General features: G+C 44.1%; 1 protein-coding gene across 8 annotated transcripts in view; it reads right to left on the reverse strand.

The window, feature by feature from the left end:
* The window catches only part of epha7 (eph receptor A7), a 217,983-nt gene that overhangs the window by 80,750 nt on the left and 109,412 nt on the right, over nt 1-27,821 (reverse strand). For 5 of the 8 annotated variants that reach the window (XM_061812988.1, XM_061812987.1, XM_061812989.1 and 2 more), the window contains 3 exons: nt 24,595-24,930; nt 8,807-8,931; nt 7,233-7,401 (listed from right to left, as the gene is read on the reverse strand). In XM_061812988.1, the coding sequence (XP_061668972.1) occupies nt 7,233-7,401; nt 8,807-8,931; nt 24,595-24,930 (630 nt within the window). Of the gene's footprint in view, nt 1-5,895; nt 5,966-7,232; nt 7,402-8,806; nt 8,932-23,924; nt 24,001-24,594; nt 24,931-27,821 lie in introns of those variants that run through there. The other 3 variants (XR_009793889.1, XR_009793890.1, XM_061812991.1) reach the window with 3 other exon arrangements.

Here is a 27,821-nt window from a genome sequence, read left to right on the forward strand (position 1 = left end):
AGCCATCAGCAAAACCATCGAGCACCAGAAGTCGCATTAATAGTAAGAAGTACTTTTGCCATTATTGGTTATTTAATATAATTCAGAGACTTATTGTACTCGAAAAGTGTTGGTATGACATAAATGCACAAATACACCTGTATTATATATTTAGTGTCACGGACGAGACTCGGGGGTGGACCCAAATGCACGACTCAGGTGAGAGGTAAGCAGTGCGGAATAAGCCTTTATTCGTTCCAATGTCGGTTACCAGGGAGTCAGTCCAAACACGCAGCAAGATCAGTAACGGCAGGCTTACGGGGTAGGTCGGGAGACAGGCGTTGGTCGGTACACGGGAGGTAGACGTCAGGTGTACGGTAGTGCGGGAACGAGGCATGAGAGGCAACGATCTAGCAGAGTCTCTGTCGTCCCCCGGGTCCTATATGTACTGGGTCTAATCGGAGGACATGAGGCGCAGGTGTGACCCTTCCGATTAGACGGCCACGCCCAGCCCTGGCTGGAATCCAGGATCATGACAGTACCCCCCCCTCAACGGCCGGCTCTGGACGGCCCAGGCGCATCAGGGTGAGCCGCGTGAAAGTCCCTGATGAGGGAGCGGTCCACGACGAAGCGGGAGGGGATCCAAGAGCGCTCCTCCGGGCCATATCCCTCCCAGTCCACCAGGTACTGGACCCCCCTCCCTCTGCGGCGGGAAGACAGCAACCGGCGCACGGTGTACACCAACCCACCGTCGACCATGCGGAGGGGCTGGGGGGACTTGAGCGGAGGAGCCAGCGACGACGTGCGATTCGGGCGAAGTCTGCTGACGTGGAACGTAGGGTGCACCCTCATCGACCTGGGCAGTTTCAACGAGACGGCGACCGGGTTAATAACTGTGGAAACAGGGAACGGGCCAACGAACCTGGGAGCAAGTTTGCGGGATTCCGTCCGCAGCGGGAGATCTTTGGTGGAGAGCCACACTCGCTGTCCCACTCTGAGCTCTGGTGCGGCCCTCCTCTTGCGGTCTGCTGCGGCCTTGTAGGCACTGCTCATGCGCAGCAGTGTCCTCCGAGCTGCTTCCCAGGTCCGTTTGCAGCGTCACACCACGGCCAGGGCCGACGGAACTGTGGATTCTGTGACCAGTGGAGGAAACAGGGACGGAGGATACCCATGCACGACATGGAGTGGAGCCATACCTGTTGAAGCGGAGGGTAGAGAATTGTGGGCATACTCCACCCACTTGATGTGCTGGCTCCACGTGCTCTGGTCCCTGGATGCCAGACATCGAAGACCGGTCTCTAATTCCTGGTTAATCCTCTCAGTCTGGCCGTTAGACTCTGGGTGATGACCCGATGTCCGACTTGCTGAAGCGCCGATGAGGTTGCAGAACTCCTTCCAGAAACGGGTGCTGAATTGCGGACCCCTGTCCGAAACGATGTCCTGGGGTAGGCCGTGGTAACGGACGACCTCGTCTAATACCAACTGGGCTGTCTGCTTGGCCGACGGGATCTTCGGAAGCGGCACGAAGTGGACCATCTTGGAGAAACGGTCTACTATGGACAGCACTACTGTGTTCCCTTGAGAAGGCGGCAGGCCGGTGACGAAGTCCAGCGCGATGTGTGACCACGGACGAAAGGGGATGGACAGGGGTTGCAACTCACCAACAGGCCGTCTTATTGGCAGCACACACCGGGCAGGCGTTGACGAACTCCCTTACGTCCTTGCTGAGGTTAGGCCACCAGAACCTTTGTTCGACCACTGAACGTGTCTTCGCCATACCCGGGTGGCAGATCGTCTTGTTGGTATGGGCCCAGTTGATGACGTCTCCCCGCAGAGATGGGATGACGAACAGGTGGCCCGACGGACAATCCGCGGGTGACGGTGTCTCTCCCAGAGCCTCCTTCACCCGCGACTCGATCGCCCAGGTGAAACAGGCCACGAAGCACCCCGCTGGCAGGATAGTAGCGGCGTCTGAATCCGTGCGCCCTCCCTCGTGGATCCGCGAGAGTGCATCCGGCTTGCCGTTTTTGGAGCCTGGGCGGAAACACACCTTAAAGTGGAAGCGGGTGAAAAATAGGGCCCACCTGGCCTGACGGGCGTTCAACCTCTTCGCAGACTTCAGGTATTCAAGGTTCTTATGGTCCGTGAAGACAACGAACGGTACTTGCGAGCCCTCCAGCCAGTGCCGCCACTCCTCCAACGCTCTCTTGACCGCCAGCAGTTCCCTATCTCCAACGTCGTAGTTCCTCTCTGCCGGGGTCAACTTTCTAGACAGGAACGCGCACGGGTGGATCCTTCCATCCTTGGGATTCCTCTGCGACAAGACTGCTCCGATTCCTGAATTCGATGCATCCACCTCCACCACAAACTGGTTATCTGGGTCCGGAATAATGAGAACGGGCGCAGTAGTGAAACTTGCCTTGAGCCTGCTGAAGGCCTCCTGGCAGGTCCCGGACCAGTCGAAGAGGGTATGTGGCGAGGTGAGCGAATGCAGAGGAGTGGCCACGGAACTGAAGTTCCTTATGGATTTCCTATAGAAATTGGCAAATCCCAGAAACCTCTGTACGTCCCTCCTGTTGGTGGGGGTAGGCCACCGCAGCACCGCGTCGACCTTCCCGGGATCCATCCGTATCTCTCCCTCAGCCAGGACGAAGCCCAGGAAGGACACGGATGCCCGATGGAACTCACACTTCTCCATATTCACGTATAATTGGTGCTGCTGCAGATGCAGGAGCACCTCTCTGACTTGTTGAATGTGAGAGGTTAGGTCTGCTGAAAAGATGAGAATATCATCCAGATAAACAAAGACAGATCTGTTCAGGAACTCCCGAAGCACGTCGTTAATGAAGTTCTGAAAGACTGCCGGAGCGTTTGTCAGTCCGAAGGGCATCACCAGATACTCATAGTGCCCTGTGGGGGTGTTGAACGCCGTCTTCCACTCATCCCCTTCGCGAATCCGCACCAGATGGTAAGCGCTGCGCAAGTCGAGCTTGGTGAAGATCCGGGCTCCCTGGAGGAGTTCGAATGCTGTAGAGATAAGCGTCAAAGGGTACCTGTTCTTGACTGTGATGTCGTTCAGTCCTCAGTAGTCGATGCAGGCTCGCAGCGTGGAGTCCTTCTTCTTGACAAAAAAAAACCCCGCACCGGCTGGTGAAGATGAGGGGCGAATGAGTCCGGCTGCCAGCGAGTCCTCGATGTAGTCCCTCATGGCTTGATGCTCTGGTCCGGTTAAAGAGAACAGTTTCCCTCTGGGAGGAGAGGTGCCTGGCAGGAGTTCAATCGCGCAGTCGTATGACCGATGTGGCGGCAGAGACTTTGCTTTAGATTCAGAGAAGACCTCCCGTAGGTCATGGTAGCCGGAGGGCACTGCGGTCAGGTCCAGGACGGTACTAGGTTCTGTTAGCCAAACCGGCGCAACTTGAATACCCCTGTCTCTCTGGACAGCGACACAGCGACTGAGACAGTCCTCTCCCCAAGTCTTGTCTGACCCGTGGTCCAATCTATGTGCGGATTATGTTCTTTGAGCCACGGGCTGCCCAAGATGATGTCGCTACTACGTGCGTCGAAGACATGAAAGCTAATACGCTCCGAGTGAGCGTCCGGAAAGCTCATACGTAGCGTCTGAGTGCGATGTGTAACCCGACAAAGGAACTTGCCGTTGGCGTGACGAAAACGTTGCGTGGGAAAGGTTGCTGCCCCCAGCTCCTCGACCACGCGGGGATTTATCAGGTTTGCTTCCGACCCAGAATCTATGAAAGCCGTCACAGAGCATGAACGGGAGTCCGTTCCCAAGGTGAGGTGAAGAAGGGACCGCCCTGACCCCGTCGCGGTGTACCGCACACTCACCGGAGTAGCGATCCTGATGTCAGAATGCCCTGGTCGAGTCGGGCAATGGGCGATCAAGTGTCCCTAACGCCCACAGTAAAAACAGCGTCCCTCTCGTCGCCGACGTAAGCGCTCCTCCGCTGAGCTGCCAAGCCCCTCCACTTGCATGGCTTCCGGTGAAGCTGACAACACGGGTGGCCGGGAAGCGGAAACAACCGGACTGCGACTCTCCCTCTCCTCCTCCCTCAGGCCCTCCATTTGTCTCTGCACGGTGAGGCGCTGGTCCACCTTGAGGGCCAATGCGATGAGGGAGTTAAGCGAAGGCGGAAGATCCGTGGCCACGAGGTGACCACGGATCTGTGGGGACAGTCCCTCGTAAAACGCGTCATGGAGGGCTTCCTCATTCCAGCGGCTCTCGGCAGCCCGAATCCGGAACTCGATGGCGTAGTCGGACACGCGACGACGCCCCTGGCGAATTGTCATGAGTGACGACGCCGCCTGGCGTTCCGGAGCCGCATACTGGAACACCTGGGTGAGCGCGCAGACGAAGCTCGCCCATGAGCGGCAGGTCTCCGAGTTACGGCTCCACTCGGCGGTGGCCCATGCCTCCGCCCTCCCTGTCATGTGGGAAATGACGAAGGCGATCCGGGAGCGGTCCGTGGGAAAAGCGGAAGCTTGCAGCTCAAAGTGGAGATCGCACTGCGCCAGGAAGGGCTTGACGTTACCGGAGTCGCCTGAGAACCGCTCTGGTCGAGAGAGCGGAGTGATGGTGGTACGGGGAGGCACAGGAGCGGCCGCGCTAGCTTGGGAGGCTAGCCACGGTTGCAGCTGGGTGAAGAGCTCCTGGATCTGGTGAGTCATACCCTGGAGAGCAGCCTCTTGCTCACCCAGGCGTTTGCCCTGCACTTGCAGCGCACGGCGAATGGCTTCAGAGTCGGCTGGGTCCATGTTCTTGGCTAGATCGTTCTGTCACGGACGAGACTCAGGGGTGGACCCAAATGCACGACTCAGGTGAGAGGTAAGCAGTGCGGAATAAGCCTTTATTCGTTCCAATGTCGGTTACCAGGGAGTCAGTCCAAACACGCAGCAAGATCAGTAACGGTAGGCTTACGGGGTAGGTCGGGAGACAGGCGTTGGTCGGTACACGGGAGGTAGACGTCAGGAGTACGGTAGTGCGGGAACGAGGCATGAGAGGCAATGATCTAGCAGAGTCTCTGTCGTCCCCCGGGTCCTATATGTACTGGGTCTAATCGGAGGACATGAGGCGCAGGTGTGACCCTTCCGATTAGACGGCCACGCCCAGCCCTGGCTGGAATCCAGGATCATGACATTTAGTTGTTTAAAAAAATTGTACGACTCTTTTGAAACATTTTAAATATTTGCCATTTATGGCTCTCTCAGTCGAAAAGGTTCCCGACCGCTGAATTAGCTAACGTAGTTCTGAGCATCCCTGACACAGAGAAAGTTGTGATTGGTGCAGATTATAATGGACATGTCGGTGAAGGAAAAAGGGGTGATGAAGAATTTATGAGTAAGTATGGCATCCATTAAGAGAACTTTGAGGGACAGATGGTGGTAAACTTTGCAAAAAAGAATGTAAATGGCTGTAGTGAACACTTTTTTTTTCTAGAAGAGGCAGGAACATAGGGTGACCTACAAGACTTGGACGTCACTCGAACTAGGTCCAGAGCAGGCAGGATCCTTTCGGACCCTCCACATCCTGGCCACCTGCTCTTCCAGCTCCTTCTATTGGGTAGGCAATAGCGATCAATGTATGTCAAAACTCGCAGGCATTCAAACAGTTTTTTTTCCTTTGGCAATTCAGTCATTAAATTATTGATCAACGAACTGCTATTTTCTGCCTTGTGCTGTTGTTGGGTCACACCCTCATATCCTGCTGGTGAATCAGTATTAGTATTACTGTATATTCTGTTAACTATCGTCACTTTACACTGCTCCCTTTGCACAGTTGTCATTGCACTGGTCTATAACGGGAACTGCGAACAGGTAAGGGGACTCTGTATAAGCTAAACATAATGTGGGGCGTTGATGCACTCTTCACTGTCCTAAATGAAGAAGACTGGATCTTACACATCTGTAACTGAATGTCTTTTGTTCTTTGGTCTTGTTAGTTTGTGGCTGTGGTGCATTCTGGCGATATCTGTGAACAAAATTCAGACAGAAATTGAAAGTAAAATTTACAAAAAAAAATTGGGCAGAAGTTCCCAAGGCCCAAGCCCAGATTTTTTTGTCCACCATCCCCCTATCACTGGATAGCACAAATTCACATTTGTCATTAAAATATGCTTAAAATATGCAAGTTTATCTCAAGACAAATGAATTAAGTGAACTATTCAGTAAAAATACATCTAAAATTGTCCTTTTCCCCATATTATATATATTATAGTATAGATATCAAATATACATAAAAATATATGCTATAACTTCTACACCGTACAGCAAAACATGTTTAATTTGATCTGTAGTAATTACTATTCATGTTTAAGTCTCAAACTTGTTACGTTGCGTTGTACTGATACACCCGACCATCTTAGATATAGATCTAGTAATACTAATACTATAATGAGTTGCCTTATATATATATATATATATATATATATATATATATATATATATATATATATATATATATGATTTCAATAGATTTACCAGGTTTGTCGGCCTTTCTAATGTAGTCGGACAAGAAAATCTCCATTCAAGTCATTTTTCCCAAGCCATAACCACTTGAATGTGTTCCTCACACTCGCGTCTATTGCACGTATGTCACCTTGGCTGTATACCTGTTTGAAGATTGCGGTGGGGGCCGTACCAGGCTGATCGTGCATGAATTATTTTACACAAAACGCTATTCAAATACTCGACATTCAATGATTAATCTGCCGTTTGTGTGCACATGTGGACCCTTTGTGGCTTCCGTTCTTGCCGAAATTTCGAAATCTATGAGATATGGCGAGGTCATGAGAACGCGAGGGGAGGGGCGTTACTGTTACTAGTGTTACTGCCTCAACATGGCTGCGCTCGTGAAATCAAAACAATGAACTCAAACGCGTGTTCGTTCAATGTTCAATGTCAACTAATATCCGGATTAATTTTAGGCAATTTTTCCTCAATTTTCCGGAGGAATTTTCATGACAATTTGAAAATCTGGAATTCTAGGAAAATCTGGAAGACTTTCATCACAAGACTGGTGGTTAACACATGATAAAAATTTTAGTTGTTTGTCTCTCTTTTCCCATTTCATAACTTACTTTGCACAATATCATGGGTAAAGATACTGAAAGAGTTTGAATCTTGAAGGATTGTACAGCCAACTGACAGTTTTGAGTGTCATATGTGGAGAAATCAACCTCATGATTGATTAAATGCTCACACTCAAAAGCCACACAAAATACAACAATAAGCCTTACCTGTTTCCTCTTCCTTTGTCATTATCTCTAATCTGGGGCCAAACATTCCATATCCAGCCTGTGTCAAGGCTCTGATCTGGAAAACATAGGCTGTACTGGGCTTCAGATTGTTTACAGTTGCTGATGTGGATTTGGCCCTTACAGTAGAATAGGTTTGCTCCATCTGATCCTAAAGTTAAAGTTGAATAAGAACAAGATCAAACATTTCTATGCAAAAGTGGGTGAACACAAAAACTGTCTTAGGTGTACAGTGTGCCCTTGCTAATTCGCGGTTCACCGTTTGTGCGGCCCCGCATATTCACAATTTTGTTCTCCATTTTTTAAAAATTGTCCCGCATTTTCACAACCGTAAGTCTTAAATTCTCTTCTAACTAGATGAGATACCAGACTAGAGATTGTACCTTACAATGCAGTGCACCTTATGTGTACACTAAGTTCAAATATTTGCAGACTTTGCTGTGTGACTTTTCCAATATTGCACACTTAAACATACTGGTTACACTGTTAGCATCCATGCTAGCACATGTTACAGCATGTATGGACCCTACCATATGATGGTGCTCACAAGGTAGACAGGAACAATTACATTTCGTATCTCTAAGTAAAAGAAGCTTACATTGCCCCACACTGTCTTTGTAGGAAGGTCATTACTGACGATGTTTTGCACACTCATGGGTTCATATCAAAACTAAAATTTTTACACCACAGCAAACAGAGTAGCATAAATAGCAAATAATAAAATAAAAGAATGACTCATAAAACAATTGACATAAAACATGCACTTTAAATGCTATTTATGTTTCCAGCATGCTTTGCGGCGCTATGGAGGTCCTTCGTGCCTTAAAGCATGCTGGTAGTGAAGCAAATCATGCTGGTAGCATGTAAAACGCGTTTAAAGTTTACGTTTTGTGTCACTTATTTGGTGAGTCATTCTTTGATTTCTCAGGTGTTCAAATACTTATTTTAAGCTGTATCACACAAATAAATCGTTAAAAACAATCATACATTGTGATTTCTGGATTTTTCTTTTTAGATTATCTCTCTCACAGTGGACATGTACCTACGAGGAAAATTTCAGACCTCTCCATGATTTCTAAGTGGGACAACTTGCAATATAGCAAGGTGTTCAAATATTTCTTCACTGTGTTATATTTCAACCACACAGGCTCAATTACCTGAACCACGGATGTATATCTGAAATACAGTGCAGGCTGCTAATAGGTCTGTGATCACGTTAGTGCTTATACCAGTGCAAAGATAAAGTAAGTAGACTCCAACTGTTGTGTTTGGGGCATATTTTGCTTCAAATGTCACCCCAATGGGACATTTGTGGAATAAATGAAGACAATTTACATTCAGTACAGCACTAAACTCACTTGTCATTAAAGTACAAGTTTAAAATACCATCTCAAAGAAAAATGTGGGATTATCTGTGGTATATTTGGCACTCGCAATTAATCAAAGTTCAAATGTTATGAATCTGATTTGAAAAATTCATTGCCATAACACACACACACACACACACACACCACACACACACACACACACACACACACATACATACATAAACATACTTTTCTATAGTATATGATTTCATATTCTGTGATGGCCCCATTGGTTTGCCGGGGCTCCTGCCATGAAAGCTCAATGCTCCGCTGTTGCACTTTCTCCTTTGTGACCTCACTGACCTGGGATGGAACTGTTAAGAGAAGAACATCCATGGGGAAAAATAAGATCATTGCTACAATTTGCATAAACAAAGCCATTAATTACCAGCACGGAATCCATAAAAAAAAACTACGGGAGTGCTGGAGTCAATCCCAGCTGTGATCGGTCAGGAGGCAGGGTATACCCTGAACCGGTTGCCAGCCAATCGCAGGGAATATGGAGACACAACAGTCATACTCACAATCACACCTTGGGGCAATTTAGAGTCTCCAATCAATCCATGTTTTGGGGATGTGGGAGGAAACCAAAGTACCCAGTGAAAACCCACACATGTATAGGGAGAACATAACTCCACACAGGCAGGATCGAGATTTGAATTTGGGTCCTCAGAACTGTGAGGCTGACGCTCTAACCACTCGCCCAACGTGCCACCAAAAAAATTGGAATTTAACAGGATTGTGTGACGCTCGAAGACATCAACTCAAATATATTGACTCCTTTGTCATGGAGCACAGTCAAGAATCCCAAGAGATTGAAGCAAAGCAAAGCAAAGCAAAGTACATTTATTTGTATTGTGCATTTTATACACGAGGTAACTCAATGTGCTTTACATGATTAAAAGTATTTGAAAACAAAGAGATAAATATTTAAAATGGGATAAAAATGACAACTAAATATATAAAGAAATAAAAGAATAAAACCACATACAGGGCAAGTAATATGATTAAAAAGTGGATATAGTCTTAAAAGCATGAGAAAAAACAAGTTTTCAACCTGGATTTAAAAACATTCAGACTTGGGTCTGACCTCACCTCTGTTCGTAACTTATTCAATTTGTATGCAGCATAATAGCTAAATGCTGCTTCACCATGTTTTTGACACACTATTGACCTGAGTCAGTCGATCTCAGAGCTCAACTAGGTTTGTATTCTGTAAGCATTTCTTTTGTGTTCAGGACCTAAATCATTGAGTGATTTATAGACCAGGAGCGGAACTTTAAAATCTATTTTACAACTGACTGGAAGACAGTGCAAGGACTTTAGGATTGAAGTTATATGCTCTGATCGCTTTGTTTTGGTCAGAATGCGAGGTTCAGCATTCTGATTGAGCTGTAGTTATTTAATACTCTTTTTGGGGAGTCCAGTCAGAACACCGTTTCAGTATTGAAGTCTACTTCATATAAAAGCATGGATGCAAGCCTTCACTCTACATATGTTCTTCAGATGTTTATATGTTAGAAGGCAGTTTTTGTGATTGATTTGATATGATTGTTGAAAGTCAGGTCGAAATCAATCAGAGCACCAACAATTCGGACTTGATCTTTGGTTTTTAAAGATAGATAGTCCAGGTGTTTACTCACAGCAATTCTCTTTTCTTTATTGCCAAAAACAATTGTCTCAGTTTTGTTGTAATTTAGTTGAAGAACATTTTGGCTCATCCAGTTATTTATCTGCTTTAGACAGTGGCACAATACCTCAAATGGAGACACTGCTAATATAACTGTGTGGCATCTGCATCGCTGTGATAATTATAATGAACAGGAAAGGTCCAAGAAGTGATCCTTGAGGGACCCCATAGGTCATTGCCATTTGTGGAAATTTAGCACTTCCAATGGCTACAAAGTAGCTCCTTTCCATTTAGCAGTTTGATAAGAGTAGATTCTGGACTGTGATAAGTTCGGAAACCTGATTGAAATTTGTCCAAAAAAAGTCCATTTAAATTCAAGAAATTCCTGAGTTTACTAAAAATAACTAAATAATACTAATAATACCAATATTAGAAAAAACAAAATCTAGGCAATGAATGGGAGATTTGATGGGTCATTAGCTTGCTAACATGGAATCATACGGTGCTGTTTTTTAAATTACGCTAAACAGCAGCTACTCTAAGAGCTTTGGGAAACTCGCCACACTGAAGTGAGCAATTGACTGCTGCTGAACCGTTTTCGCTACAGTTTTTTGGTCAACTCGATCAAATTTTGACAAGTTAATAGCGGTTTTCCTGGAAGGCTCCAATGTAAAATCATATTATCTTTTTGCTGCTTTCTGCTGAAATTTGATTGGATTTTTTCACTAAAATAACGGGCAAACTCATTGCATTTGTCAGCTGTTACAAGTTCTGGATCTATCTGATTCCGGGGATTTGTGAGTATTGTTGAGGTTCTTACTGATTATTTCAGAAAAGTATTGCTGTCTCATTCTGACTAACTCTTGGTTAAAATTACAAAGACACTGTCTGTACAGAACATAGTCAATTCCGTGTTTAGTTCTTCTCCACTTTTGTTGTGCTTTCCTACACTCTGATTTAGATCTCTTGACCATTACTGTGTTCCTCCATGGTGTTCTCGGTTGCCTCAGGATGGTCTTTGTTTTAACAGGAGCGACAGCATTCATGGCATTTGTCATTTTTCAGGTGAAATTGTCCAAATGTTCATCAACTGTCTCAGCATTCACAGTCTGTGGCACGGCCACAGTCTCCATAAACATAGTAGCAGTACTGTCATTTATGTAGCTTTTCCTAATAAAGATAGAGGTTGTCTGAACTTTTGTAAGAATCTGTAATTAAAAAAATACACAAAATGGTCAGAAACAGCCATATCCTAAATGTCATTCAATAGATGGTTGGCAGGGCATATGAAGACAGACAATAGTCCCACTCACAATCACACCTAGGGGCAATTTTGCATCTCCAATGAATGTATGTTTTTGGGTTGTGGGAGGAAACCTGAGTGCCCGGTGAAAACCCACGCAGGCATGGGGAGAACATGCAAACTCCACACAGGGGGAGGCTAGGATTTGAACCCCGGTCTCCAGAACTGTGACGCCAATGCTCTAGTTGCGGCACCGTACTGCAAAAAATATATACATATTTGATATAGCTAAGAAAATAGTACACAGTGTACTTTTATTTGATTATCTGCAGCCCGATGGGGGCACAACCCTGTGCAACCTGTAGGCCGCCACAAACCCAGATAAATGCAGAAGGTTGCGTCAGGGAGGGCATCCAGTGTAAAACTGTGCCACACATATATGAATGTTCATCAAAGGAATTCCATACCGGATAAGTCGTGCCCTGGGCGGACAACATCTGCCCTCGGCACTGTTAATCAAGAAGGCCTAGGTAGAAATTCAGATAATGTGGGTCAAAGACAAAAAAGAGGAGGAAAGCAGAAGAGTCGGCAGAAGATGAAGAGGAATGCACAGACCCTACAACTGTACAAAGGGATTTTGAATGTTGGGACCACAACAGGAAAAGCTCAGGAGTTAGTTGACATGATGATTAGGAGAAAGGTTGATGTATTGTGCATCCAAGAGAGTAAGTGGAAAGAGAGTAAAGCTAGAGGTTTAGGAGCAGGGTTTAAGTTATTTCACCATTGGGTAGATCAGAAGAGAAATGGAGTAGGGGTTATTTTAAAGGAAGAGATGGCTAAGAAATTTTGGAAGGAACTAGATGAAGTAGCTCTGAGCATCCCAGACAAAGAGAGAGTTGTGATTGGTGCAGATTTCAATGGACATGTTGGCGAAGGAAACGGGGCCATTGAAGAAGTGATGGGTAAGTACGACATCCAGCGAAGGAACTTTGAGGGACAGATGGTGGTGGACTTTGCTAAAAGGATGGAAATGGCAGGAGTTAGCACTTAATTCCAGAAGAGACAGGAACATAGAGTGACCTATAAGAGCGGACGTAGAAGCACACAGGTGGCTTATATTTGGTGCAGGCGATGTAACCTGAAGGAGATTACTGACTGTAAAGTAGTGGTAGGGGAGAGTGTAACTCGACAGAATAGGATGGTGGTGTGTAGGAAGACTCTGGTGGTGGGTAGGAAGATTAAAAAGACAAAGGTAGAGCAGAGAATCAGGTGGTGGAAGTGTGGCCTTTCGGAAAGAGGTGAGACAGGCTTTAGATGGACAGGAAGGGCTCCCAGAAGAGCGGAATACTACTGCCAAGGTATTCAGAGAGGCAGGCAGGAGAGTACTTGGGTGTCTTCTGGTAGGAAAGGGGAGAAGGAGACTTGGTGGTGGAATCCCAAAATACAGGAAGTCATCCAAGGAAAGAGATGAGCGAAGAAGAAGAAGGACACAGAGAGGACTGAGGAGAGGCGAAAGGAATACATTGAGATGCAACATAGGACAAAGGTAGAGGTGGTGAAGGCTAAACAAGAGGCATATGATGACATGTACACCAGGTTGGATACGAAAGAAGGAGAAAAGGATCTCTAAGGTTGGCCAGACAGAGGGATAGAGATGGGAAGGAAGTGCAGCAAGTAAAGGTGATTAAAGATAGCTATGGAAATATGTTGACTGGTGCCAGTAGTTGCTAAGTAGATCGAAAGAATACTTTGAGAAGTTAATGAATGAAGAAAATGGGAGAGAAGGAAGAGTAGAAGAGGCAAGTGTGAATGACCAGGAAGTGGCAATGATTAGTCAGGGAGAAGTTAGAAAGGTACTGAACAGGATGAAAAAATGGAAAGACAGTTGGTCCTTATGACATACCAGCGGAGGTATGGAAGCAATTTGGAGAGATGGCTGTGGAGTTTTTGACCAACTTATTCAATAGAATACTAGCAGGAGAGAAGATGCCAGAAGAACGGAGGAAAAGTGTGCTAGTTCCCATTCTTAAGAACAAAGGCAATGTTCATAGCTGTGGAAACTGTAGATGAATGAAGTTGATGAGCCACACAATGGGAAAGAGTAGTGGAGGCTAGACTCTGGGCAGAAGTGAGTATCTGCGAGCAACAGTATGGTTTCATGCCTATAAAGAGTACCACAGATGCATTATTTGCTCTGAGGATGCCCGTGGAAAAGTATAGAGAAGATCAGAAGTAGCTACATTGTGTCTTTGTAGACCTAGAGAAAGCCTATGACAGAGTATCAAGTAAGGAACTGTGGTACTACATGTGCAAATCTGGTGTGGCGAAGAAATGTGTTAGAATAGTACAGGACATGTATGAGGGCAGCAGAACAGCAGTGAGATGTGCCGCAGGTGTGACAGAAGAATTTAAGGTGGAGATGTGATTGCATCAGGGATCCGCTCTGAGCCCAGTCCTGTTTGCTGTAGTATGATGTGATATATATAATAAATGTTTTTTTTAGCAATTACACAAAATTGGATAACTTCCCACGGCACACCTGAAGAGCGCTCACGGCACACTAATGTACCACGGCACACTGTTTGGGTATCACTGTTCTATGTGACAGAAGAGTCTCTGCTAGGATGAAGGGCAAAGTGTATAAAACAGTGGTGAGGCCAGCCATGATGTACGGATTAGAGACGGTGTCACTGAAGAGACAACAGGAAGTAGAACTGGAGGTGGCAGAAATGAAGATGTTGAGGTTCTCCCTCAGAGTGACCAGGTTGGATTGGATTAGAAATTAGCTCATTAGAGGGACAGCCAAAGTTGGATGTTTTGGAGACAAGGTTCGAGAGAGCAGATTTCGATGGTTTGGACACGTCCAGAGGCGAGAGAGTGAGTATATTGGTAGAAGGGTGCTGAGGATGGAGCAGCCAGGCAAAAGAGCAAGAGGAAGACCAAAGAAAAGCTTGATGGATGTTGTGGGGGAGGACATGAGGACAGTGGGTGTTAGAGAGGAAGATGCACAAGATAGGCTTAGATGGAAAAAGGTGACACGCTGTGGCAACCCCTAACAGGAGAAGCCGAAAGGAAAAGAAGTACAGTAGACTACATGCATTCAATTTTGCCCAAACAGACCATACCATAACATGATGAAGTAATAACAGTTAAAATAAAAAAAAAAAAAATAGAAGGTTAGTTTAAAAAAAGGCCTGACTAGATTGTACTTTTTAAAGTCTTTTTAGCTGTAAAAATGATGTTGGCATGTGTATAGGATATACAGCACTACTGTAAAAAGCTCTTAGATCACCTAAAGCTTTGTTGTAAAAAGTAGGCGTTAAGAGTGTATTTCCCTGGACTACAAAAAAAAAAAAAAATGGCGCCATAATTGTGTCAGTGACACATTTTCAGTGAGTCACAATGGCAGCAAAGAAACAATCCACATCCCGGGTGTAGAAGTACATTTCTGTTAATGTTTGATTTTTAAAAAAAAATCATTGTCACACGTAAACACCGAAAAATGCACGTTTCTTTTCAAACACAAGTATGTCACCATCCTTCATGAATGGTTCAACATAGGGATATTGCTGTATGCTATTAATGGCTCTCTAGTCACAATTTATAAATCTACAGGTGTTTACTTTCAACGACTCTCACCACATTATCTATCGTGGGTCAGGTTATGTGATAGGCTTCATGTAATCATTTGATTGGAAAAGATGCTATGCAATGTAATCCTGTACATCCTTTACATAATTAAAAGGATTTTAAAACAAAGAAATAGAACATTTAAAGGGGACAGAAACAAAATATTAAAAATCCCCCCCCCCAAAAAAAAAAATATATATATTATAGAAATGTTAAAATTGGAAATACTCAAAAAAGTATAACAAAAAATTTGAGTTTTCAACCTGGATTTAAAAACATTTACACTTGGGCCTTATTCCATTTGTGTGCAGGATAATAGCTAAATGCTGTTTGCTTTGGAATCTGCGCTCCACTATTTCACCTGAGTCTGTTGAAATCAGACCTCGACTGGGTTTGTATTGCGTCAGCATTTCTTTTGTGTATTCAGGACCTAAACCATTTCATGATTTATTGACCAGTAGCAGAACTTAGAATCTATTCTAAAGGTGACTGGAAGCCAGTGCAAGAACTTTACAATTGGAGTTATATGTTTGACCTCTATTTTCTGTTCAGAACCTGGGCTGCAGCATTCTGAGTGAGCTGCAGCTGTTTAATGCGCTTTTTGGGGAGTCCAGTCAGAAAACCATTCCAGTAGTCAAGTCAAGTCAAGTCCTGTTATTGGTCTGCTTTAGACAGTGGCACAATACCTCAATTGAACTTTAGTCATCTGGAGACACTGCTCCATTGCACTGCAGTTGTAGGCTCTGTGCATTCTTCTTCTTCCAAACAGTGATTAACACAGCAGTAAAACGGTTCATACATAACAGAAAAGTCTCCCCCCCCCCTCCATTCTCTTCCTGTTCACTGAAACCACAAAGGTATAGTGGTCATATCTCATTTCGGTCTCTCACTCACACCCAATGTCATTTTTGTCTTAAGTTACCACTGAAACTGTGCGGTTTCCTCATGTAGCAGTCAAGCCTTCTAATCTTTTGGTGATGGTAGATTCTTTCACGCTTCATGCCCCATGCATTTAAAATCCACTGGAAGAACTTCACATGCGGGTACATTTTGTGAAAGATTTTTAAATTGCCTAATCATATATATATATATATATATATATATATATATATACACACACACACATTTTCTTAGCTGCTTATCCTCACAAGGGTCGCGGGGAGTGCTGCCCAGCTGTGATCAGGCGGGAGGAGGGGTATACCCTGAACTGGTTGCCAGCAAATCGCAGGGGACATCGAGACAGACAGCCGCACTCACAATCACACCTAGGGGCAATTTAGAGAGTCCACTTAATTTTACATGTTTTTGGGATGTGGGAGGAAACCGAAGTGCCCAGAGAAAACCCACGCAGGCATGGGGAGAACATGCAAACTCCAAACAGACGGGTCCGGGATTGAACCTGGGATCTCAGAACTGTTAGGCCAATGCTTTCCTGCTGAGCCATTGTGCTGCCCTTCTCCAGCCAATTGCCATACATTCTACTTTTTCTTCTACGGCCAATTAACATATATTCTTCTATGCCCGCTAAAAGTAAACTCTCCTTTGATGTATTCTTTATAGTTATAGTTATTTAACTATTAAACTTATAATTTATTTTTTTCTTAGAGCTTCTGGATGTTATTTTGAAAAACAACTGTTTCGGCCTAGCCTTAGTGCCGCACTTGACACTGTTTTATCATTTCACACATTTAGCTAACCGCAATTATAATGTCAAGATAACCACAAACTAGTTCTTGAAAAAAACGAGTCAAAAGCAAAACTCACTGGAGAAAAGAGGGAAATGAGACTGCAGAAACGTCACTTCATTAGATTCCTATCTATGTTACTGGTTCATCAGAACAGGTGATACACAAGAGTTACACCCTATATGTGTTATTTGCGGTGAACAGCTAAGTAATTATTCAATGAATCCCTGAAAACGTCTTCAGCACATTCAGACAAAACACCCTGAGTTAAAAGACAAGCCCTTGCAGTTTTTTTAAAGAAAAAAACGTCTACTTGAAGGACAACAGCAGTTATTAATGGTCACCACTTCTTCAAACGTGTCTCCCCTGAAAGCATCATTCTTTGTTGCTAAAGCTAGAAGCCCTTTTCTCTTGAGGAAAAACTGATTCTGCCTGCAACGAGGGAAATTTGCTGTGAACCTTTTGAAAGAGACTCATGCAACGAAGGTAGCATGTGTCCCACTTTCACCTACTATCGTAACATGAAGAATTGATGAAATAGCAGAGAACATTGAAGCACAGATGTTAGAGAGGGTAAATGATTCATCGTGGTATGCAACTCAGGTGGCGGACTCTGCTGATGTTGACATCAAGGCAATTTTGGTCATTTTTGTGTGATATTTCTTCCTAGAGGATGTGCGCTGAGGATTTATTATGTGCATTAATTTTGCCAACCAACATCACAGCTGAAGAAGTATTTAAGTCAGAAAGAATTAATTGCTCATTTTGTGTTGCTATCTGCACAGAAGGAGCGGTTTTTATGACTGGATGGCTTTCAAGTCTAACAACGCCAATCAAGGAGGTTGCTTTAGCATGTGAGTCTACACACTGTGTCATCCATAAGGAAATGCTGGTGAGTTGGAGCTTAACAGTGTTTTGCAAGATGTGATTAAAGTTATTAATTACTTCACAGTAAATGCTTCAATTCACTTTTGTTTGATACGCTCTGTGATCAGTCAATGGAGAAAATAAACGACTTCTCTCGTACACCGAAGTTAGATTTCTAAAGACAAATTACTGACTAGAGTTTTTTAGTGGAGAGAGTCTTTGCAGAGATTTCTTATTAAAAAAAAGTCATAACTGGAAAAGTATTTTGGCATCACTGATTGGATCTCAAAACTTACTTACCTGTGTGACATTTTTAACCTGCCCAACGAACTCAATCTGTCATTTCATTAAAAAAAAGAGAAATGACGATTTTTTTCAAGTTGGAAGACAAGGTTGCTGCATTTAAAGCCAAACTGGAATCATGGCAACGGAGAGTAAATGCAGGGACGTTCGACATGTTCCACACACTAGCAGGGATTATAGAAGAGACTCAGGTTGAACCTTCATTCTGATGGTTGGTGCATGACCACCTCCTGCAGCTTTCAAAAGAGTTTGAGCATAACTTTCCAGCAAAAAAAGACCCCAAAATGCCGAATGGACGGATCCACAACCCATATGGGAACAAGCCAGGCCAATCAACACGATCTCTATGCAAAGAGGAACAACTGAATGAGATTGAAACTGACGGTGATCTTCAATCCATGTTTGAAGATACCTTCAAATCCCGTTGCATTCTGGGTTAAAGTCAAAGCAGAATATCCTGACAATGCCCCAGAAGCGCTGAAAGGCCTTCTTCCATTTCCAACCGCATATCTTTGTGAGGTGGGGTTTTCTGCGGTGACAGTCACCAAAACAAGACTATGGCGAAGACTAAATATAGGACACAATTTGAGTGTCATTGTCTCCCATCACCCCCAGATGGGACCATCTAGCAGCAGGAAAACAAGACCAAGGATCCCACTGACTGGACACCATGGTAAATTTATATTATAGTACAAAATTGCTTTAATTGCCCAAGATAAAGTGTAATTTTTTTTAATTTAACTCTAGCAAACCCAAGACATCCAAATCCTCTTTTAAAATGTTGACCCCATGGGTTCTCTAGGGTTAAACACCTGTGCTTCCAGTGGATCTGTGGAAACATTTTCATACATAAAACAGGTCCCTCGTGCAAAACAGGCTGGGCCCTCCATGTGCGTGTGCGTGTGTGTCTGTGTGTGTGCATAAAAACTGAATAAAATGATTTGCAAATCACCTCGAACCTTTATTTATTTGAATACACTACAAAGACAATATATTTAATGTTCAAATTGATAAATTCTTTCTTTCTTTCTTTATTTTTTTAACCAAATACTCATTGACTCGGAATTTTACGGCTGCACCACATTCCGGCAAAGCTGGGACAGGTGGAAAAAACACTGAGAAAGTTGAGAAATGTTCATGAAACACCTGTTTGGAACATCCCACAGGTGAATAGGCTAATTGGTACAGGTGGGTGCCATGCTTTTGTATAAAAGGAGCTTCCCTGAGTTATTTGGTCATTAATAAGCAAAGATGGGGCAAGGTTTCTTTGTGAACAAGTACATGAGAAAATAGTCAAACAGTTTGTTTATTTTACATTTGGCCAGGACCCTCCTACGGTCAGCTGCGACCTTATAGGAGCTCCCGAGGTGCAAGAGCATAGAGCTCCCAGGTCCTCTTACAATGTCTCACCAGGGCCAACGAGGATGGAACTGCAGATTCAGGGGCTAGAGTGGGGAAAAAAATGCTAGGTAACCATGCACATGTAACTGGGATAAACTGGTGAACGCTAAAGGAAGAGAGTTATGTGAATACTCGACCAAGGCTAATTTATCACTCCAGGTATGTGGACCCTGGGAGGTAATAACCGTGTCCCGTCTCCAGGTCCTGGTTTAAATGTCCAGTCTGCCTAATGGTCTTTGGATTGGAACCCTGAGGAGATGCAGACCGAGGCCCCAATTAAAGAACAAAACTCCCTCCAGAACCGCAATGTAAACTGTGAGCCCCTCTCAGACACTGGTAACCCATGCAAAACGAAACACATTGAGCATTAAGAGTTCGGTCATTTGTTTGGCCGAGGGAATTCTTGGCAAAGGAAAGAAGTGCGCCATTTTCGAGAAACCGATCAATCACTGAGAAAATGATGGTGTTGCCCTGTAATGCCGACAACCCCATCACAAAATCCAGCGCTATATGGGAACAAGGTGGGTTTAGGGTTAGGTGGGAAATGGAGAGAGCTCGCAAGTTTCCTTCAGGACGTCTGTCGGGAAGATTTGTGGGCAGCGCATACCGGACACACGCTGGCATAGTCTACAACATCTCTTCTGATGTTGGGCCACCAGAAATGCTGTTCAAATTGGGTCTTAGCTATATGCAGATGACATACGGTCTTTTTGGTGTGGGCCAAGTCACTTGGTCGGCCCCTAAAGGAAGGCACAACGAAAAATCTATTGTCTGCACACCCTTCAGGACTGCGAGTATCTTAAAGGGCGTGTTGGACTGTTATGCCTCTATTTCCCACGTGAACGGGGACTCAAAACATGAATCTGGTAGAACGGGTGCGAGTTTGGAATGGTCTTTTCCGGGTGAATGTAATCGCGAGAGTGCATTGGGTTTGCCATTTTTTGACCCCAGTTGATAAGATAACTGCACTTCCTTCCGCGATGTAGGAGTGGGTGACTGGGCGACAGCTTTAATCTTACGGGGTCCATTCTGATCTCCCCCTCAGCTAACATGAACCCTACTAACGACATGGACAAACGGTGAAATTTGCATTTCCTGCCTTTAGATAAGGGCCGTTATGAAACAGCAGCTGACAGGATGAAGACCAGGCACCTTCCCATGGTGTCCCACAAGTGGCTGTCCTCCTTGGGAGCCTCACGAAGCCCGGTCTCTTCACTCTGACTCGCTCCGTGGGGGTCGCCCTTTTTCCTGTGACTTCAATTCATTCACCTGTACTGCCTCTGCCAACAGGGGTTCCACAGGATCTCCTTCGGCCAGACCCGATATTCAAAGAGACTTTAAGGCTTCATTTGCATTTTCTGCTCAGGTTCTCCCCGCTATCCTCTGTGGCATAGGCTGGTCACAGCGCCCCCTCTACCTCCATATCTATCACCCTGTCATCCTTGGCTCCTGACATTCTCTCGTTGTCTTTTTCTACTTCTTGTTCATCTCTTCGGAGGAATACGCAGCCTTCCACATGTGAGTCTAGCACTTCTGAGGACCATCCTTAGGTGCCTTGAGTGACTCAACAACAACAATAACAACAACAGCAGGAGCTGTTCCATGTGAATCTTTTCAACCGAGGAAAAAAAAAATCAAGATGTCATCAAGATAAACCAAAATACAGATCTTGACCACATCATGCAATACGTCATTGACCAAACTCAAGAATACAGCTGGAGCGTTCATGAAGCCGAAAGACATCACCGAGTACTCATAATGTTCAGTAACCATGTTGAACGCGGTTTTCCACTCGTCCCCCTCCTGATTCCAGAGGAGGTGGTAAGCGCATCTCAATATCAGCCTGGTAAATATCTTGGACCCCTCCAGAAGTTCAAAAGCAATGAAAATGAGGGGGCGAGAGTACACAGGGTTTTGTTTTTCTTCTGCACAAAAAAAAAAAAAAAAAACGCTCCTGCCATAAATGATGAGGTTTGTATGAGCCCAGTGGCAAGCGACTCCTCCACATACTGCTTCATGGCTAGGTGTCATCAATCAATCATGATGGATTTTTTTTTTTTAATCTATTGAGTAACTCGGTAAAAAGATTAAGTAATTCTTTTTTAAGAGTAATCCTGACAAGCAGGTCCATCCATCCATACATCCATTTTCTGAGCCACTTATCCTCACAAGGGTCACAGCAGTCCTGGAGTGAATCCCAGCTGTCAATGGCCAGGAAGCAAGGTACTGGACTGGTTGCCAGCCAATCACAGGGCACATGAAGACTGATAACAGTCCCACTCACAATCACACCTAGGGGCAATTTAGAGTCTCCAATGAATGCATGTTTTTGGGATGTGGAAGGGAACAAGAGTGCCGGAGAAGACCCACGCAGACACAGGGAGAACATGCAAATTCAGGCGGGGCCGGGATTTGAACCCAAGTCCTCAGAATTCTGAGACCAACGCTCTACAGCTGCTCCACCATGCTGACCACTTGATTCACATTATTTTAAATGTATCTCAATAATATTTCATATATATCTGTGCTGCAGATATCTGCCTTGTGACTGGTGACCGCTTCAGGGTGTAGTCCGCCTTTCGCCCAAAGCTAGCTGGGATAGCCTCTGGTTCTTCTGTGACTCTTGTGAGGATAAGCAGCTTGGATAATGGACGGATGGATGTGCTGCAGAAACTTTGCCTCAGGGAATTCCTTCAGGATCATTAACAACGGTTCCTGTGTTGTGGTTTTCACAGTCTCCATGACTTGATGTAACAACAGCATCATAGGGAAGTTCAGGGCTGTTCCCATCACAAAGGGGAAGAGGAAAATAGGAACGTTGCAGTGACCTTAACGGAATGGTGGGCTTTAACTCTCTGCTGTGGAGCACCATCTGGGAAGCATGTGGTCCTCAAACCCCCTGCCAAGTCCAGATCCCAGTTCCACAGCAACAAGGTAATATACTTGTTGGTTCTCTTGGCAGTTGTGGATGCTGATCATTACATCCAAATCATTTATGTCGGGAGTTGAGACCGAACAAGTCACTGTGTTATCCTGGCCAACTCAGGCTTTGGTGAAGCATTTGCAATCTGGCACCCTCCAACTCCCTGCTGACCTGCCAACACCAAAATATGACCATCAATGACCCCAGCCACGTCTTTGTTGCAGATGAGGCTTTTCCACTTCAGAGATATCTTTTGAGGCCATTCCCTGGACATAACCTCACACCTGAGTACTCTGGGGTCATGTCTTTTTTTTTTTTTACCCCTTTGTGTCTCTGAGACAAACAACTAGTAACATGGGGACTGGGGTGAAGGAGGGCAGGACCACAGAGGATCTCCCGGAGGCAACAGCAGCAGGTTAGTCAGGTATCTACAGAAGAGGTTGATCATGAACTAGGGACACTTACTCAATTCTCTCTCCCAATGAAAACTGTGATAAGTGCGCATGCATGCATGGGTGTGGTGCATGTGAAAAATGGAGGGTGGGATTGAATTTATTTCTGTAATTCATGTTAAGCGCTTTGAGATGTATGAAAAGTGTTGCATAAAGTTTGATTCCTACTAAGTCGTTGCAGTCCTCACAGATGAGCGATATCCTTTCCCTGCTAAAAATGTTCTAAATTTGAATTTGTACAGAACAACTTGTTCTATAGAATTTTGGCTGCGATTTTCTATAGAATTTCTACAGAACAATAGCATTTCTATAGAAATTCTATAGGACTTGTGTCCTAAAGTTCTATAGTTCTTTGGAAATTCTTTAGAAATGTTCTATAGAAAATTTTTAGCAGGGTTAGGTGGGAATGGGGGCAAACCTGGCTGCTGCTCCTGTCAGTAGCCCATCAAGACCGCCAAGTATATAGAACATTTGAATATCTTGATATCCTTGGTATAAGTACACTTCAAACACTCCTATACTGGATGTGTCTTGAACTTTATTCCATACGTCAAATTACTTTCCAAATTGCTCTGTGCTCTGATTTCAATATCTTAACAGATGTACTGTAAATTTGCTGTTTTCACTTAAAACAGACAAAAGGAGTCGGCAGTCAAGTTCTGGATTTGCCATGACTCGGAACAAGAGCTCAAAAAGCTCAATTATTTCAAGCACATTTCTACTGTGCCAGCCCTTGTGCCTTCCCCAGGACATTTTTTTCTGCTTCCTTTCCTCCAAGTCCCACTCAAGGAAATATTCAATGTTAAATTCCAGATTTTCAAATTATTGCACAGAATTAATCCATCTGAATGGGTGACAGTCACTGCAGGAAATGACGCAGGCTTTGTGTTTTCAGTTGGTGAATAGTAGATTCATTTCTACATTTTCCTTTTGTTTACATATTATAGAATAAATGTTTTGTTACTTCATGATTCTTGAATCTTTTTGATTCGTTTTCTAACTAAAAGACAATTAATAGAGGGACATAAGCTTGTGCCAACGCCGTTCCAAATATTTGCACAAGGCCAGCCCGATTTTGGGGCAGGCTCAAAACATTTGCGGGGTCTCTAATATGTCCCCACATCACATTTATACAGATTTGTGTGTGTTTGTGTGTGTATGTGGTAGCAATACGTTTCCATAGGTTTGGCACTGGGCTTGAATTTTTGGAGTTTGGTGTGCTGTTGGAGAAGACAGTTGTCTCGTGTCTCTGTGGAGGAAAAGTCATCCGATTGTTTAGAATGTTGATCAGACCTCGTGTGTTTAGTAATGTGCCAGACAAGGATATTTAAACACTAAATTAATGGTTTCACAATGATACATTTCTGCATTATGAGTGATTATAGGCTACAATTAAAGTTTATAGAAAGCGAATGATCAGTATACTCAGAAACGACAATAGCCAGGTATTGTTTGAATGTGATTAAGCTGTCTAATAATTCTTTCTAACCCTTCATATAATGCAGTACATTGTAGTGAAGTCCATTTAATGTGAATTTGCCACCATAGTCTGACGTAGTACCAAAGACTCCCAAAACTTGAATATCTATGTTGACATAAATATAACTGTTATTAGTGTGAATATCAATAATTATGCTAATTTAAATTTATGAACTACTTTGTCCGTTCCACCATCTTGGAAGAAAGCTATTACCCTGCCCTAACAGTAGCCTGAGCAAATACATTGCAGTAATTAATGAACTTTGGTGGACAGGTTTTTAATTGGTCAACTTTTCATCTCTTTTTTTCATATCTAAATTTTACACCCACTAAGAGGTGAATGAAACCTTAACTTGATTCTTACCTGCTTGTCCAGTGGTAATAGTAACTGTAGCAAACAGTCTCTGCGTGCGGCTTAGATCAGACACCCCATTGACAGCTTCCACCTCAAAAGTGTAGTTTGCATGGGGGAAGAGCTCAATGATGTTTACATAAGTATCCATTATTTGTGACTTTGCAGGGAGGTAACCAACGTTTGGCCCACATGGTTTACAATCTTCAGTTTCCCAGCTACAGTGCGAGCATTGAACGCTGTAGGTGACATCATTGCGACCACCAGTATCAGCTGGTGGACTCCACTCCAGATTAAGTGTCGTCTGATTGATAGTGTAGACTAGATTCTGTGGCGCAGAAGGAGGTCCTGTCAGGAGTGCACACAGAAGAAGCAAGTGTGAGATTATTTTAGTCTGTTTCTGACAGCTCATTGTAACAGTAAAAGCTTGTCTGTAATCAAGATTACAAACTAATTGGAGACAGAGCATGGGGTGTAGACGAATCTTATATTTTTTTGATAGATCATAATATCTGAACAGTTTGCTAGAAAATAAAGTCTTAGGCTGGTTAAATATGTAATATATGATCAATACTTTAAGTACACTTATCACCATCTTTCAAACAGCCCTGTCAGAGCAAGCGGTTTGAAAGGGGTGGCTCATTAATGAGCCATTGTTTACTTTACTCATCCTTTTTCTACTCTGGAGTGTCTTCAAGCAAGAATGGTCTTGCGTTATTATGACTAATAGTGTGTGTATTCCTGAGAGAAAAATGGCTAAAGAGAAAACACAGTAGTTCATCAATAGAAAGTATGTTGAACCAGTGTATGACCCAGAGCAAGAGGAGACTCACAAGTTTGAGTGTTCCAAATAGAGCTGAATATTACTGAATGGTTATTTTTCAACTTTGTCACTTTTTGTAGGTAAAGTTCATACATGTGTTGTAGCTTTTCTAGCTGTTGTGGTTACACTTGTGACCACTATACCTTTCTAAACTGTATTATATACTATACTGTGAACCCACAGATATTTGAGGTTCAGCATTTCCAAATTTGCCAACGCTCAGATTTTTGGGGGGCTACCCTTTTGTTTTTAATGTTCTGTCCAAAGCAATGAAAATATTATTTTAGCACCATGCGGTGGAACCTTGGTGTTCTTGTTGGGCTTAATTCATTGCTTTAGCAGTCTTTGAAAGCACCTCATGCGCATGAAATGTGAAAGTTAAGTTTCGGCTTCTCAACAAAGGCAGCTACTAAAAGCCCAAGTAGTCAACTATGTTGTTACAATTTGTCTGTATTCCCTAACATATATTATGTGTAAATGTCATAATGTGAATTTAATTACTGAATACTCGTTGTACAGAGGTCGGCATGGTGGCACAACTGTAGCGCGTAGTCCTCGCATTTCTGAGGGCCAGGGTGTGTGGAGTTTTCATGTTCTCCCCGTGCCTGTGTGGGTTTTCTTCAGGCACTCCAGTTTCCTCCCACCTCCAAAAAACATACATTAATTGGAGAATATAAATTGCCTCTAGGTGTGACTGTGTCTGTGACTGTTGTCTGTCTCCATGTGCCATGGCAACCAGTTCAGCATGGACCTTGCCTCCTGCCCAATGACATCTCGTATAGGTTCCAGCACTCCACTGTGAGGATAAGCGGCTCAGAAAATTGATTTAGATATTTGTTTTCCCCACGTGTGATGTCAAGTCAATTTGTGCTAGCATCATGCTTAGGCTTGTCAGCAAGCTAATACTATCGATGGGCTTCATGAAAAGGTGGTTTGTGTATGTTGAATAATTTAATAATTGAATACAATTGCTAATGATATTAAGAAGCAAGTACATCGTAGACACATAGCGTTGATGCTTTATAATCTGTTTTCAGAGTGGGGGCATAAATCTTATGCAGACTTTCACTATTTTTTAAAGATTCAGTCCATGTCACAAAGAGCAGTGTTTCACTGAAAAGTGTTTATGCGTCGGATATCAGAAGCTAATACTGATAACACTTGCAGCTAATGCGACGCCATTGACTTTTTTTTTAAACTGCTCATCATGTTCACAGTTACGCTTTAGCGAGCACCTATTCCTGTAAAAAAAGGCAGACTACTCTTTGAATTTATCACCAGTCCATTGCAGGACAGGCAGCTATTCACACTCGATTTCACAATGTTGGTAAGTTGGAAGAAAGAACCATCTGGCGTGAGGATGGGGCACTGGTGACCTCAACTCGGGACATTGTGAGTCGGTGTGTGGAGAATACTTCGAAGACCTCCTCAATTCCTCCAACACCCCTTCCCATGAGGTTCTCTGAGGTGGGCTCTTCTATCTCGAGGGCTTAGGGTCACCGATGTGATTAAAAAGGTCCTCGGTGGCAGGGCCCCAGGGTTGGATGAGAAAGGCTCTGGATGTTGGTTCCCCTTTTTAAGAATGGTGTGTTCCATCTACAGAGGGATCACACTCCTCAGCCTCCCTAGTAAGGTCTATTAGGGGTGATATAGAGGAGCGTGCCAAGGTACTCAAAGAGGCAGGCAGGAGAGTACTTGGGGTACCCTCTGGTAGGAAAGGAGAGAAGGAGACTAGGTGGTGGACGACAGCCAAGGTGATCAGAGAGACAGGCAGGAGAGTACTTGGTGTGTCATCTGGTAGGAAAGGGGAGAAGGAGACTTGGTGGTGGAACTCCAAAATACAGGAAGTCATTCAAGGAAAGAGATTAGCGAAGAAGTGAGATATGGAGAGGACTGGGAAGGAATACAATGAGTTGCGATGTAGGGGAAAGGTAGAGGTGGCTTAGGCTAAACAAGAGGCATATGACATGTACACCTGGTTGGATATGAAAGAAGGAGAAAAGGATCTCTACAGGTTGGCCAGACAGAGGGATAGAGATGGGAAGAATGTTCAGAAAGTAAAGGTGATTATGGATAGCGATGCAAATATGTTGAATGGTGCCAGTACTGTACGAAGTCGATGGAAAGAGTACTTTGAGAACTTAATGAATGAAGAAAATGGGAGAGAACGTAGAGTAGAAGAGGCAAGTGTGAATGACCAGGAACTGGCAATGATTAGTTAGGGGGAAGTTAGAAAGGCACTGAACGGAATGAAAAATGGAAAGACGGTTGGTCCTGATGACATACCAGTGGAGGTTTGGAAGCGATCTGGAGAGTTGGTTGTGGATTTTTTTACCAACTTATTCAACAGAATACAAGCGGGAGAGAAGATGCCAGAAGAATGGAGGAAAACTGTGCTAGTCCCCATTTTTAAGAA

Source organism: Syngnathoides biaculeatus, chromosome 23 (genome assembly GCF_019802595.1).
Source record: "Syngnathoides biaculeatus isolate LvHL_M chromosome 23, ASM1980259v1, whole genome shotgun sequence".
Taxonomy (NCBI): Eukaryota; Metazoa; Chordata; class Actinopteri; order Syngnathiformes; family Syngnathidae; genus Syngnathoides; species Syngnathoides biaculeatus.